Source organism: Passer montanus, unplaced genomic scaffold (assembly GCF_014805655.1).
Source record: "Passer montanus isolate IOZ18808 unplaced genomic scaffold, ASM1480565v1 scaffold1, whole genome shotgun sequence".
Classification (NCBI taxonomy): domain Eukaryota; kingdom Metazoa; phylum Chordata; class Aves; order Passeriformes; family Passeridae; genus Passer; species Passer montanus.
The window spans coordinates 26,670,792-26,685,681 of NW_024356504.1; the positions used below are offsets into that span (position 1 = coordinate 26,670,792).

The 14,890-nt window shown below is 45.4% G+C and overlaps 1 protein-coding gene across 1 annotated transcript in view; it reads left to right on the forward strand.

The window, feature by feature from the left end:
- The first annotated feature begins 734 nt into the window (after positions 1 to 734).
- Positions 735 to 14,890, forward strand: part of KIF5C (kinesin family member 5C) — a 72,756-nt gene continuing 58,600 nt past the window's right edge. The window contains exon 1 of the mRNA XM_039700032.1: positions 735 to 881. Coding sequence (XP_039555966.1) covers positions 756 to 881 — 126 coding nt within the window. The 5' untranslated portion in view covers positions 735 to 755. The remainder of the gene's footprint in view (positions 882 to 14,890) is intronic.

Below are 14,890 nucleotides of genomic sequence, written 5' to 3' on the forward strand. Positions count from 1 at the left end.
GGTAGAAGGTGTCCTGAGAGAGTGGAAGGTGTCCCAGGGCAGTGGAAGGTGTCCCAGGGCAGTGGAAGGTGTCTCTGGGCAGTGGAAGGTGTCCTTGGTGCAGTTGAATGTGTCCTTGGGGCAATGGAAGGTGTCCCTGGGCAGTGAAGGTGAACTGAGAGGGTGGAAGGTCCCTGGAACAGTGGAAGGTGTCCTGTATCAATGGAAGGTGTTCCTGGGGCAGTGAAAGGTGTTCCTTAGCAGTGGAAGCTGTCCTGGGCAGTGGAAGCTATCCTGGGCCAGTGTAAGCTATCCCCGGCAGTGTAAGCTCTCCCGGGGCAGTGGAAGCTGTCCGGGGCAGTGTAAACTATCCCGGGCAGTGGAAGCTGTCCCGGGCCAGTGGAAGCTGTCCCGGGCAGTGGAAGCTATCCCGGGCAGTGGAAGCTGTCCTGGGCCAGTGTAAGCTCTCCCGGGGCAGTGGAAGCTGTCCCGGGCAGTGGAAGCTGCCCGGGGCAGTGTAAGCTGTCCCGGGCAGTGTGAGCTATCCCGGGCAGTGGAAGCTGTCCGGGGCAGTGTAAGCTATCCCGGGCAGTGTAAGCCATCCCCGGCAGTGTAAGCTGTCCCGGGCCGGTGCTCGGGCTCATCCCGGCGCGGCTCGGGTGCTGATCCCGGCGGATGCGGCGGGGGGAGGCCCGGCGGAGGCCGCGCAGCCGCGCCCGAGCGGGGCCGGTGCGGGGCGTGTCCGCGGGCCGCGCAGCCCCGGGCCCGCCGCCGCCATGGCGGACCCCGCCGAGTGCAGCATCAAGGTGATGTGCCGCTTCCGGCCCCTCAACGAGGCCGAGATCCTGCGCGGCGACAAATTCATCCCCAAATTCAAGGGCGACGAGACCGTGGTCATCGGGGTGAGTCTGCTGCATCCCGCATCCCGCTGCGGGCGCGGCGAGCATCCCTCGGCGCGGGGCGAGCATCCCTCCTTTCGCGGCGCTTTTCTTTTTTTTTTTTTGAGCATCCCTCCTTTCGGGGCGAGCATCCCTCCTCTCGGGGCGAGCATCCTCCCGGCGGATCCCCCCATCCCCTCCATCCCCTCCATTGTTCCCGCAGCCGCGGCGCTGCCCCCCACCCCCGCCCGGCTGCCCCCCACCCGCCGGGCGAGCGGCCCCGCGGTGCCCGGGGGAGCCGGGGGTCTCGGGGGAGCCGGGGGGCGCGGGGGAGCCGCGGGCTCGGGCGCTGATGTCATGCCGGGGACTGGGCATGCTCGAGCGGGGCCGCCCGCGCCTCCGCCGCGCCCCTGCGGCAGCGCCGGCACCGCCGGAGCTATCCCGGGCCCGGGAGCGCATCCCGGGAGCGCCATCCCCGTGCCCGGCAGCCCCGCAGAGCGGCGGCGGCACGGCGCTGGGCAGCGCTGCGGGATGACACCCAAGTTTGGGTGGGTTTTTTTTGGTTTTTTGGTTTTTTTTTCCCGGGTTTAAAACGATGAAATGAACCCAAATCGCCTCCCCCCGCCCGGCCCTGCGCGCCCCCCGCGCTCTGCTGGGGCTCGGCTGAGCCGGGGTTTAATGGGAACAAAGGGTCGGGATGCGGCTCCTGCCCAGCCCCGCATCTTCCCTTCCCCTCTCCCTCTTCCTTTCCTTTTCCCTTTCCCTCTCCCTCTGCTTTTTCCTCTCCCTCTCATTTTCTCTTTCCCCTTTCCCTCTCCCTCTCCTTTTCCTCTCCTTTTCCCTCTCTCTCTCCTTTCCCTTTCCCCTCTCCCTCTCCCTTTTCCCCCTTCCCTTTCCCTCTCCCTTCCCCTTTCCCCTCTCCCTTTCCCCCTTTCCCTCTCCTTTCCCCTCTCCCTCTCCCGGAGCAGGTCCCTCAGAGGGCAGCCCTCAGAAACCCCCGGTGTCTCTTTGGGTGAGGGTTCAGGAGCAGATTTTTGGTTTAATGTCCAACCAGCCTGGTCTGTGATGCTTTATTTCATATTTATATATATATATAATATTGTATATAAATATTTCATATACTGGTCATCTGTGGTATCCATTTCATATGCTGCTCATCAATAACATGTTCCATGCTGTGTGGTGATGAAGAGACCCTAAAATTAATTGGCAGCACAACTCCTTGCACAATTCGTTAAAATCCTTACCAAAACCTTGAGGTCACCAGAAACTTTGCTGGTGAAAGTTGCAGAACAGCCTTGAGGGAAAAAAAAAACCACAAAAAAAAAGGTGAATTATGAGCATAACCAGCATGTGATTGTTATTTTTTTTAATAATTTTTTTAATGGCCTCTGTCCTGCCAAATTAATTGTGTTTCTGTGAAGGTTAAAGCCGTGGCACCCCCAGCAGCCTGTTAACAATAGAATAATCAAACTGGTTATCAATCTTGGGCAGCAGCAGAGGGCTGGGTTATATTGGAGAGAAAATGTATCTGTGCCATTGTGATGGCTGAGAAACAAATGTCAGCAAGTTCCCCTCCCCCTAAATAAACAAACCCTCAGACATATTAAAAGCAGATTAAAATACAGCCCCTGTAAATCCTTTACAGTGCTGTGTTTTGAAGGGAATTGGAGTTTGGAATTCTCTTTTGCCACTCATAATGTGTCTTTGTCTACAGAGTATCTGTTGGCTGGGAAAACAGTAACTGTGATGCTTTGGGAAAGGTTTTTTTGTCTTGCAGGCAGGAAATAATTCTTTTGGTGAGGGTAAAAAGAGGAAAAAATAACAGCAACTGGTAATTTCCTACCGTGGAAGTAAAAACAAATAGAGAGAAACAAGGAAAGTGCACGTATTTATTGATATAGATGTGTGTTTTACATGGATGTTCAGGTTGGGGGAGGGTGATTTGCTACCTTGAAAAATCTACTCAGAAGCTTAGAGTTTGCCTTTCCCTTCCTAAGGCGAAAACTGTAATTATTTAGGATTTTAATCAGCTCAACTAATGCGATATGTCCTCAAACCCAGCTCCTGTTTTCCGAGGAGGAGCCATCAGCTGGAGCTCTGTGGGAAGAGCTCCACTTTGGTGGAGTGGAAGTGAGCTCAGAAACCTCCCCTGATTCTTTGTCCTCTTTAATTGCAGCCCTGAGCTCTGGTGGAACTCGGTCCCCAGTGGATCCTGCTGCAGCAGGAGTGGGGAGTGCTGCTGGTTTTTTATTATTTTGGTTGTTTCATTGCTGTGGAGTGGCTGCTTTGCTCCAACAAATAACGCCCGGCAGGGGCAAGGGATCCTGATCTGTGGAAAGGCAGCACCAGAGCAGAGTTCCTTCTAGGAAAAGCAGGATTTCAGCCTTCAAAAGCTCCAGGGAGCAAAAATAAACCAGGACCAACCACTTTTTCTTTTCTTTTTTTTTTTTTTTGTTTTACTATATAGCATTTGAAAACACTGCAATGCAGCTTTTATTTTTGATCCATGGATTGGAAAGAGAAGGGTTCTGTTAAAATTTAAGAATCCAAACAAAACTATCAACTTCCCCTCAGAGGAATTAGGTCATTATGTAAGGGAAAAATAAAATATAACTGATTTAAGGGAAACATCTATTTTTTTTTCTTCTGACTAGTAAGTCTGAATAAATTTATTCCTTCCCAGTAAACACAGGGAAGAGGCTTTCTCCCTGAATTTCCCACTGTCATCTCCTGTTACACTTCCCTGGGGCCTTGGGCAAAAACATTACAGATCATGACTTGGTGTTTCTGGGAAGGAGCAGCAGAGAGGGGAAGTTTAACCACTTAGGCTGAGTTTGCTTAGGCTGGGCTGGGGCTGTGTGAGCAGAGCTGCACCAGGGCAGTGTCCTGAGTCCTTTCCAGCTAAATCCCTGGAACTGGGATTTCACCCTGGATTTTGGGTTTATTTGGTGTCTCCTGTCCAGCTCCGTGAGAAGCGTGGAGGGTGAAAACATTTTCCCTTGAATTCCCTTTGCTTCAACCAGACAAAACCTCCGTGTTTCCATTCTGCCAGGAAGTTTAAAGCACAAAAACCCTTTGAGGTGAGTCTGCCCTGTAAGCAGGGCAGGAAAAGGGGATAAAGGAATAAACCCAGCACTTCCTTCTGCGCTTGGCTGCAGCTTGGATTTACCTCCCTCTGCTCCTCTGCAGCCTCAAGGTGACTCTCTGATGGATTGTGCTGGCTGACAGACCTAAAAATGTGGTTTTCTCCTGGCCTGCTGCTGCTGGGGGAGCGTGGAGCTGTTTGCTGGGGGGGCAGAGCCCAGCAGCTCCCGGCCTGCCCTGTTCCTGCAGGTGCCTTTATCCCTCAGCACCTGGAGGGAAGGATGCAGAGAGCCTCAGCACCTGCTGGGATAATCCCTGGCTTAGGTTTGGGGCTTGGCTTTATCCTTGCAGCCCAGCTCTGATGTAAAATGAATAAGAATTTAGCTGTGGAATGGGTTAAAAAAATTTCTAAGGGATTGTAACCAGGAAATAATTTGGCTTCTGATGGAATGGAGCTGAGTTTTACATCTCTTGTGTCTCACCCTTCATCAAGACTGATAACAGAATAAAACCTTTTCAAACCCCTCCCAGCTGCCCCTGTAGAGCTGGGATTTTCCTACAAGTCCCGAGTGGAAAAGAGGAGCTGGGAAGCAGCAAAAAAAGCAAGGAGCAGCTCCCAGATGGAGGGACCTGCCGGGAGAGCAGCACCTCCCATCCCTGCCAGCCCCTCCAGCGCAGCACCAGGTGTTTCCATGTTTTCACCTCCTTTTTCTCCTGGGCGTGGAGCAGGCAGGACCGGGATGATCCTGGGGTTGTCCAGGCAAACACCTCGTGGTTTTGGGAAGCAGAACCCCCCAAAGCAGCTGGGGAAGCTGGTGCTGTTCCCAGGGGGATCAAAGGCTCTCCTTTGTGCCTGTCAGCTGCTCCTGGCGCTGGGATTTGGAAAGCCGGGCTTAGCGGAGCTGCTGAGCTCTGCAGAGCCTCCCCCTTCCCCTCCCTGCCCATCCCGGGGAAATCCAGGAGAGCCCAGCCATGGCAGCACCCCCAGGTCGGGCTTTACTCCCGGGGTGGAAATTCTGTTGTGTCAGGGGTGAAATATTGCCCATGAATAACTGATGTGGCCCAAGGCAAATAAATCACCCGCCCCTGCCTGCACTGCTGCTCTGCAGGGTCCTGTGCCACGGGAGGCATTCCCAATATTCTGGGAGAGAGAGGAAAACAGGGATTGGGGGCTGATTCCTGTCCCAGCAGGGTTGTGATTCTGTTTTATTTATTTATTTATTTATGTATCTATTTATTTATTTATTTATTGCAATGCTTTCTGCTGTAAGTACTTTTTGGAACGTCTTGTGGAGAGATTCTCGCTTGTTTTCACCCCTAATGTATTTTATTTCATCCCCAAAATATTCTGCTGGCTTCACTGGTGTATATGGTACCTTTTATTCCACATGATACCAGTGAAGTCAGCAGAGTCTGTGCATGCTCTAAAACCCCTCCTGTACAGAGATCTCTGTTTAACACTTGTCACTCTGTGTCTATATTTATATATTATATATCTATATATGTATATATATTATATATCTGTATCTATATTTATGGTTTATTTTATTTATTTATTTATTTATTTATTTATTTATTTATTCTGCCCCACATGGTCCTGCTACAATGCATCTTTCACAGTTCTAACTCTCCAAAATATCTGGTCTTTTTTGCAATGCCACCTTTAGAAACTCGTTTCTGGTTGCATCTCTCTCTCACCAATGCCATCTCTATTCCATTCCCTCCTGAGGCAGCACAGCTTATCTCAGAGTACACAAACATCATTTTTGTACAAACTTTTTTTGTTTTGGGAGCCAGGTTTTGGGAGTCCTTTCCAAACCCATTTCCCACAGGGACTGAGCAGGGTTGGTTCAAAGCAGTGTGAGCTTCCAGCCAGGTTTTGGGAGTCCTTTCCAAACCCATTTCCCACAGGGACTGAGCAGGGTTGGTTTGACAGGAAGCTTTTGCTTTGCTGAGAGGGACTTTTGGGATACAAACACCAATTTTTTTCCCCAATTTCTGGATAATTGGCGTCTCCAGGCAGGTGCCAAAGGCTTTGTGGGAGCTGTGTGTCCCCCAGGTGTCCCCACCCTCCCTGCACTCCCTGGGATTTTCCTGCAGCCTGGAACAGCTCCTGGGTCCTGCTGCTCTCTCTCATTCCATGAATTTCTGTGCTCATCCCCTGTGGCTGTGGTGCTTTCAGGTCAGACTATTTCCAGAGCTCAGGACTGACAGCTCTGCCTCTGCCTGTGCTCCTTCCTCTGGGGTGGTTTTGCTCCCTGGCTTCCTCAGGAAGAGCAGGATCCTTTGGGAAAGAGCAAACACAGGATGGTCCCACTGGCTCTGGATCACTTTTTTTATTTCCTGCACAAAACCAACTCCATTTGCTGAGGAATTGCTGTGGCTGTGCAGGGAGCTGCTCCCAAATTTGAGATTTGAAGCAATTCCTGTGCTCCACACTTGTTCTGTGTGGAAGATTACAACCAGGGGCCTGAGCAGGGTTTGGCTCTGCTTTTGCAGCATCTTGGTAAAGAATGGAACTGTTCTGGGGCTGATTACCAACAAATATATTAATTTCTTGTGGCAGGGAGACTCCCATGAAGTGCTGAAATAAATGTGCCCTCGTGTCAGTGGAAAAATGTCTGTGCTGATAAGGATTTCTCCAAATATTCTCCTTTTCCACCGTGCCTGTGTCTAACCCCAGGACCTCAGGTTTTGGGGTGAGTGGCAGCCACTTCAGCTCCTGGGATTATTCTGCTGGAACTGACCCAGTTTTGGGAGGTGTTCCCAAGGCAGGGATGCTTCCCAATAAATTTTAAAGCAAAATCCTTTTCTGCTTGGCCCGTTCTTGCTGGGTTTAAGGCAGTTCTGTGGTCTGGGGGGTTTTGTTTGATTTTCCTCGGCTGTTCTCCTCCTGGAGTGGGTATTCCTGCTCCTCCAGGCCTGGCTGCCAGAGCTGAGCTGGGATCAGTGTGTGTTTTGTGGATGGAGCTGCTCCTGTGTTTGCTTTGCTGTTCCCTAAAAGAGTGGTGAGAACTCAGGTGTGAAAATGGCTTCTGTTCCTGGCTGGTGCTGCTGGAAAGATGATTTACTCCCAGTGAAATGCACATTTCCTCAGCCAGGCAATTTCCCTCCTGTGTTTTCTCGGGGCATCTTTTGTTCCCTTTTCCCAATCCCCTTTGGGCATCCTTCTCCAAACCCATCCTGTCAGAAATATGGATTCTTACTTAAACCTTCGAAACTTAAAATACAGGTGATGGATTTCAGAGAACTAAATTGTCAAACCACAGGAAAATGGAATTTCAAGCCACTTTGTGTTGTCTTTTCTCTTCTGGAACCTCTTTTTTTTGGGATCAGGAGGTTTAAACATCGAGCATCATTCCTGGTTATCCCAATCCTTTTCCTTCTCCTGGGATGCACCCATCAACCCCTGGGCTTGGATTTCTTTTGGCAAGTGTCTGTTGAGCCTGGTGCACTGAGATTTGGGATTTTTGGGGTTATTTGGGCTGCTTTGTGTGCTCCACTGGAGAGGATTTCCCCCAAGGCTCCCTGCCCCAGGGGAGCTCCCGTGTCTGCTCAGGGTTTCAGACTGAGAATAAAAGGAGGAGAATTTTATTCTCTCTGCCAGGAGAATAAAACCTGTTCAAAAGGAGAAAATTAGGGATGCAATGCCATTTGTGAGGCTTTAATGTTGAACTTTTCTTTTTTTTTTGTAGGAGTTTCTGTGAGGAAACAGGCTTGGGAGGAAAGATGATTTAATTTTGATTTTTGTTGAGGGTTATGACTCTGCTGCTGACACCTTTGGCATGATCCTGGGGGTCTCAAAATGCCTCACTTGGGATTTGTTTCCTTCCAAAATCCCTTGTTCTGTGCTGCCTGAGGTGTCTCCAGGTGTTCCCATATATTCCTAAAACCCCCCCAGGATCCCATTTCCCCCTCAGCTTCCATGCCCTGGGGCTGCTGAGGCGTTCCTGGGGAAATTCTGCCTGGGATGCAGAAGTTTATTTGGAATTTGGAGTGAATCTTTTCCTCGAAAGATCCCTCCTAGACAGGCAGGTTTGCTTGTGGTTTGTTCTATTTTTCTTAACACCTCCAGGGATATTTTTGTGCCTGTTTTTGTTGGGCTCTTCAAGCTTGATGTGTCTTATCTTAAAATCACCCATATTAATCCCAAATATTCTCTTTATTTTCCATTTTTTGCCTGATTTGGTGTTGCTGCATCCTTTTAAAAGCCAGGTGTGGAGGCAGAAAAGGGATTTGGAGCTGCCCAGTCATGGTTTGACTTTGGGTTTGGCTGTGGTGCTGCCAATGTTTGTTTTTCCAGCTCCCCTGGAAGGTGCACGTGGGATAATGGTGCTTGTGTGTGAGCTGAAAAAAATGCCTTAATTCAGTTTTATTGGGTTCTGCAGTGTGGGAACATTGCAGAAGTAATCCTGGCAAAACAAAGCAAATGCAGCAGCAAAAAATTATCTCAAAATATCCAGAATGGGATCCCTCACAGCCTTAAAGGTGTGGGGTCTCTGGCATGGGGTTGCTGGTGGATTTTTGGTTTTGTCCATCCATTTCTATGTATTTATGGCCTCTTTGGCTTTTGGACTTAAAAAAAAAAAATTAATTTTTTTCCATTTTTATGGGAAATGCTTGTGATCATCATCAGATTCCTGTAAAAATATCAATAACTGGTGACAGGACAGCTCCTGAAAATGTCTGTTTTCCAGCTGTGAGGCAGAGCCTCATTGGCACCAAGAATGTGGGATTTTTCTTTTTTCCCCCATGAGAAATGAGTATCCAGAGACACAAACTTAAATATTTAATAGTGTTCTTTGCTGAAAGTGATTCATTTTTATTCTCTCTGCAGGGAGAATTCCCTTTTCCCTGCCTAGTTATGATGATGGACAGGAGGTGCTCTGGGCTGGTGTAAAAACTCCTCTGCTGGCTCAGGGAATGGGGGGAACCTTGGAAAACTGGGCTGGGTCTGAGGCTGCTGCAGAACATTTCTCCTCACGAGGAGGATTTGATACCAAAACCACACGAAATCACCCCAAGGCCTTCAACACCTTCTTTGCAGTACCAGACATCCCCAAATTCCCCGAGACATTCTTGCTGTGGCAGCATTTTCCAGTCAGCAAATACGATTTTGGCAGCTCCTGAGCTGAAAACCTCTGGCTCTGAGGGGTGAAAGTTGAATTTCAAAGCCACCCTGATACCCAGGAATTATCCTGGCTGTGGATTATTCCCTCGTGGAGGAGAGGCTGAGCGGGAGAGCGTTCTGTGAATTGGGGGAACTGGGTTAGGGAGTATTTTTAGCCAGGCTCTTGCAGAAGTTGGGTTTTTCTGCAGCTGTAATCCTTTTTTTTAAATTTTATTTATTTTTTTCTCTGCCTGCACTGCTTCTGTCTCTGCTGGATTTGGAGCAGGGAGATGGGGGTGATGCTGCAGCTTCTCCCAGGGCTGGGGGATCTCATCTCCTTCACTGGGGGAAGATCTGCCAAAAATCCTCCCAGAAAACCACCTGGATTTTTGTTAATGCACCTCCACTCACATCCATCCTCTGCTTCTGTCTCCCATGGCCTTTTACCCCATAACCTCCTTTTGTTTTATATTGCTATTCTCCCTCTCTCCTTTTCTATTGCTTTTCATCTCTTCTTTCCTATCCTTTTTAATTTTCTCCTCTCTCCTTTTCTATTATTTTTTCTCCTCTCCTTTCCTATTACTTTTTACTTTTCTCCTCTCTCCTTTCCTATTACTTTTTACTTTTCTTTTCTATTACTTTTCTCCTCACTCCTTTTCTATTACTTTATTTTTCCCCTCTCTCCTTTCCTATTACTTTTCTTCTCTCTCCTTTTCTATTATTTTTCCTCTCATTTTTTATTACTTTCCCTTCTCTCCTTTCTTCTGTTACTTTTCCTCTCTCCTTTCCTATTACTTTTTACTTTTCTTTTCTATTACTTTTCTCCTCACTCCTTTTCTATTACTTTATTTTTCCCCTCTCTCCTTTCCTATTACTTTTCTTCTCTCTCCTTTTCTATTATTTTTCCTCTCCTCCTTTCCTATTACTTTTTACTTATTTTCTTTTTTATTACTTTTCCTCCTCTCTCCTTTTCTATCTTCCTCTCTCCTGTTCTATTGCTTTTTACTTTTCTCTTCTTTTCTTTTTTATTACTTTTCTCCTCTCTCCTTTTCTATTACTTTATTTTTCCACTCTCTCCTTTCCTATTGCTTTTTACTTTTCTCCTCTCTCCTTTTTTATTATTTTGCCCCTCTCTCTTTTTCTATTACTTTTCCTCTCCTTTTTTATTACTTTTCCCTTCTTTTCTATTACTTTTCTCTCTCTCCTTTCCTATTACTTTTTACTTTTCTCTTCTTTTCTTTTCTATTACTTTTCCTCTCTCCTCTTCTATTACTTTTTACTTTTCTCCTCTCTCCTTTTCTATTACTTTTCTCCTCTCTCCTTTTTTATTATTTTGCCCCTCTCTCTTTTTCTATTACTTTTCCTCTCCTTTTTTATTACTTTTCCCTTCTTTTCTATTACTTTTCTCTCTCTCCTTTCCTATTACTTTTTACTTTTCTCCTCTCTCCTTTTCTATTACTTTTCCTCACTCTTTTTCTATTACTTTTTCTCTCTCCTTTTTTATTACTTTTCCCTTCTCTCCTTTTCTATTACTTTTCCTCTCCTTTTTATTACTTTTCCCTTCTTTTCTATTGCTTTTCTCTCTCTCCTTTCCTATTACTTTTTACTTTTCTCCTCACTCCTTTTCTATTACTTTATTTTTCTCCTCTCTCCTTTTCTATTATTTTTCCTCTCTCCTTTTCTATTACTTTTCTCCTCTCTCTGCTTTTCTATTATTTTTCCTCTCCCTCTCCTTTTTTATTACTTTTCCCTTCTTTTCTATTACTTTTCTCTCTCTCCTTTCCTATTACTTTTTACTTTTCTCCTCTCTCCTTTTCTATTACTTTTCTCCTCTCTCTGCTTTTCTATTATTTTTCCTCTCCTTTTTTATTACTTTACCCTTCTCTCCTTTTCTGTTACTATTCCTCTCTCCTATTACTTTTTACTTTTCCTCTCTCCCTGTCTATTAAATTCCCCCTCTCTCCCCTTTCATCTTGCATTTTACTGATTTTCTCCTCCCAGGCCCTCTCCCTGTTTGTTTTTTGTATTTTCCCCCTTTCTGGGTTTGGTTCTTTCCCCCTCCCTGGCACCTTCCACAATTTAACTTCAAAGCAAGAACGGTTCAGCGCTGCAAACAAACCTAAAAAGCAGAATTAATCCCAGGAGCACGTGGAGAAACATTCCCCTGGATGGAAAAATGTTTGTGTTGGGATGCAGGATTTATTCCCCGTGTGTGCAGCCCAGATTTCCTGAGGATTAGGGGGTAAATTCAGCCCTAAACTTCAAAAAAAAAGCTGCTGGCAGCAGCAAAAACCGATTTCTGTGCCCTGGGTGTGCTGGGGGAAGGTGGGAATGCTGGGAAATGGGGGAAAATCCCAAAATTAGGGGTTTTTGTGGCTGGGTTTGTGCCAGAATGGAGCAGCGAGTCACTAAATCTGGGATATTTGTGTTTTCCTCAAAGTGAGCCATTCTTCCTTTTATTTTATATATATATAAATATATATTTATATATTTTTATATTTTTATATTTATATTTATATATTATATAAATATATGTAGTAACATATATTATTATAATATATGCTATAATATATATATTACTATATTATGATGTTATTATAATGTTATTGTTATATTATATCTATATAATATCTATTATAAATGTGGGATATTCTTGTTTCGCTTAAAATGAGCCACTCTTTATTTTATTTATAATACATATATTTATATATTATATAAATGTATGCAGTTAATAATGTGTATGATTATATGATAATATATGCTATATAATATATATTACTATAATATTATGTTATTATATCTATGCAATATATAGTATAAATATGGGATATACTTGTTTTGCTTAAAATGAGCCATTCTTTAATTTTTATTTATTTTTTATTTTATTTATTTATTTTATTTATAATACATATATTTATATATTATATATTTCTATATTATGTATTTATATAATATATACAATACATATATTTATATATTATATAAATATATATATAGTTAGTAATGTGTATTACTATATTATATGTTATATACTATATAGTATTATAGTATTATGTTATTATAATGTTATTGTTACATATTATTTATATATTTATATCATTTAAATAATTATGTATTTTAATATAATTTATACATATTTAATAATTTAAAATTTAAAAATATTTTAAGGATTTAAAAAATTAAATTCAATAATAACGAAATAATTATTAAATCTCCCTTTTAATGATTATTTCCACCCTGTTAATGATTATTTGCACCCCCTGCTAGTCGCCAGCCCCAGGGTCTTGCAGGTTTGGCTTTGCTTCTGCTGGGGAAAAATCAGATTGAGGTGGGAAAAAAAATGCACAGGGATTACATCAGCACTGCTAAACCTGAATTGTACCAGAATTAATAGAGAATAATTGAATACTGGATAATGGCAGCCTGGGCTGGAGAATTCAGCACCAGCTGGGGCTGGAGCTGCTCCCAGGCTGGGCTCTCTGCAGGCCCCAATGCATTTCTTGCTGCAGCAAGGTTATCAGCCAGAAAATGACTCAATTATTTAAAAATAATTTTTATCATTAAAAGGTATTTTTAATAATTATTTTTTGCTCACAAAGAGCCTCCAAAAATCACCCAGAAAGGCCCAGCAGTGCAGCTCAAAAAGAAAACTCTGCAGCTCTGTGTGCTGTGGGGGTGCACTGGAGGGGGTTGTGGTGTCGGGGGGTTTTGCCAGCTCAGAAATTCCACTTTTATTCACATTTCTTTTTATTTGGGTGTTTGGGCTGTGGGAACACAGCCAGCAGAACCTGGCCCCAGCTGCAGGTGCTCTTCCCACCAAATGCTGCAATTCCCCTCAAATTTTGGTTCAGACTCCAACAAATCTGCATTTCTCGTTCCATTTATGAATCAATTAAATGAATTAATTAATTCAATTTAATTCATTTCATAAACAAAATGAATTAAATGAATGAATTTGCCAGGGATGCAGAACTTGAACACTCTGTGTTCCTCCTGGTGGCTGGTGCAGGAATGGGGGAAGCAGCAACTCTGGTCTGAAATGGTTTTTAAGGGGTTTTTGGTCTCTCTCTGTCTCATTTCCTGGTACAATTTAATTAACTGGGATGGGATTGCTGGGCATCACCAAACCAAGGATGCTCATGGCCCTGCCCCACAAATAAACAGATTTTCCAAACAGCACCGGGCTCTCTGTTCGGGAATTTCCTATTCAGGCTTTCCTAGACCCTGCTCCCTCAGGGAAAGAATCCTTACTTTTAAAAAATATTATTGAAACTTCATTATAATTATAAAAATGATAAGTTTTGTATCATTGACTCTTCCCCACGTGCATGTGCTTGAGGAGGACAGGTGTGTGGGGTGTGGCTTGGGGTGTGAGCAGGTGTTTGGGGTGTGAGCAGGTATTTGGGGGGTGCTATGGGGTTTGAGCAGGTATTTCATGTGGAATGAGATTTGAGCAGGTGTTTTGAATTTGAGAAGGTGTTTGGGGTGTGCTATGGGGTGTGAGCAGGTATTTGGGGTGTGCTGTGGGGTTTGAGCAGGTATTTCATGTGGAATGAGATTTGAGCAGCTATTTTGAATTTGAGAAGGTGTTTGGGGTGTAGCATGGGGTTTGAGCTGGTATTTGGGGTGTGGCATGGGGTGTGAGCAGGTATTTGGGGTGTGCTGTGGGGTTTGAGCAGGTATTTTGGATTTGAGAAGGTGTTTGTGGTGTAGCATGGGATTTGAGCTGGTATTTGGGGTGTGGCTTGGGGTTTGAGCAGGTGTTTGGGGTGTGGCTTGGGGTTTGAGCAGGTATTTTTGGGTTGAGAAGGTAGTTTGGGTGTGGCACAGGGTTTGAGCTGCTGTTTTGGGTGTTCTGTGGGGTTTGAGCAGGTGTTTGGGGTGTGGCTTGGGGTTTGAGCAGATATTTGGGGTTTGAGCAGGTGTTTGGGGTGTGAGCAGGTATTTGGGGTGTGCTGTGGGGTTTGAGCAGGTGTTTGGGGTGTGAGCAGGTATTTGGGGTGTGCTGTGGGGTTTGAGCAGGTATTTCATGTGGAATGAGATTTGAGCAGGTGTTTTTGGTTTGAGAAGGTAATTTGGGTGTGTCACGGAGTTTGAGCAGGTATTTGGGGCGTGGCAGGGGTTTGAGAAGGTAATTTGGGTGTGGCACAGGGTTTGAGCTGCTGTTTTGGGTGTTCTGTGGGGTTTGAGCAGGGTTTTTGGGTGTGGCACAGGGTTTCAGCAGTATTTCATGTGGCATGGGGTTTGAACAGGTATTTTGGGTTTGAGCAGGTATTTGGGGTGTGGCACAGGGTTTCAGCAGTAGTTCATGTGGCATGGGGTTTGAACAGGTATTTTGGGTTTGAGGAGGTATTTGGGTGTGGCACAGGGTGTGAGCAGGTATTTAGGGTGTGAGCTGCTATTTAGGGTGTGGCACAGGGTTTGAGCAGGTATTTGGGGTGTGGCAGGGTCTTGAGAAGGTATTTGGGTGTGGCCTGGGGTTTCACCAGGTATTTGGGTGTGGCACAGGGTTTGAGCAGGGTTTTTGGGCTTGAGCAGGAATTTGGAGTGTCAGTGGTATTTGGGGTGCAGCATGGGGTTTGGGGAGGTATTTTGGGTTTGAGCTGCTATTTTGGGCGTGGCAGGGGGTTTGAACAGGGGTTTTGGGTGTGACATGGGGTTTAAGTGGGTATTTGGGGTTTGAGAAGGTATTTGGGGCGTGGCAGGGGGTTTGAACAGGGGTTTTGGGTGTGACATGGGGTTTAAGTGGGTATTTGGGGTGTGCTGTGGGGTTTGAGTTGGTATTTTGGGTGTGGCACAGGGTCTGAGCAGGTATTTGGGGTGTAGCATGGGGTGT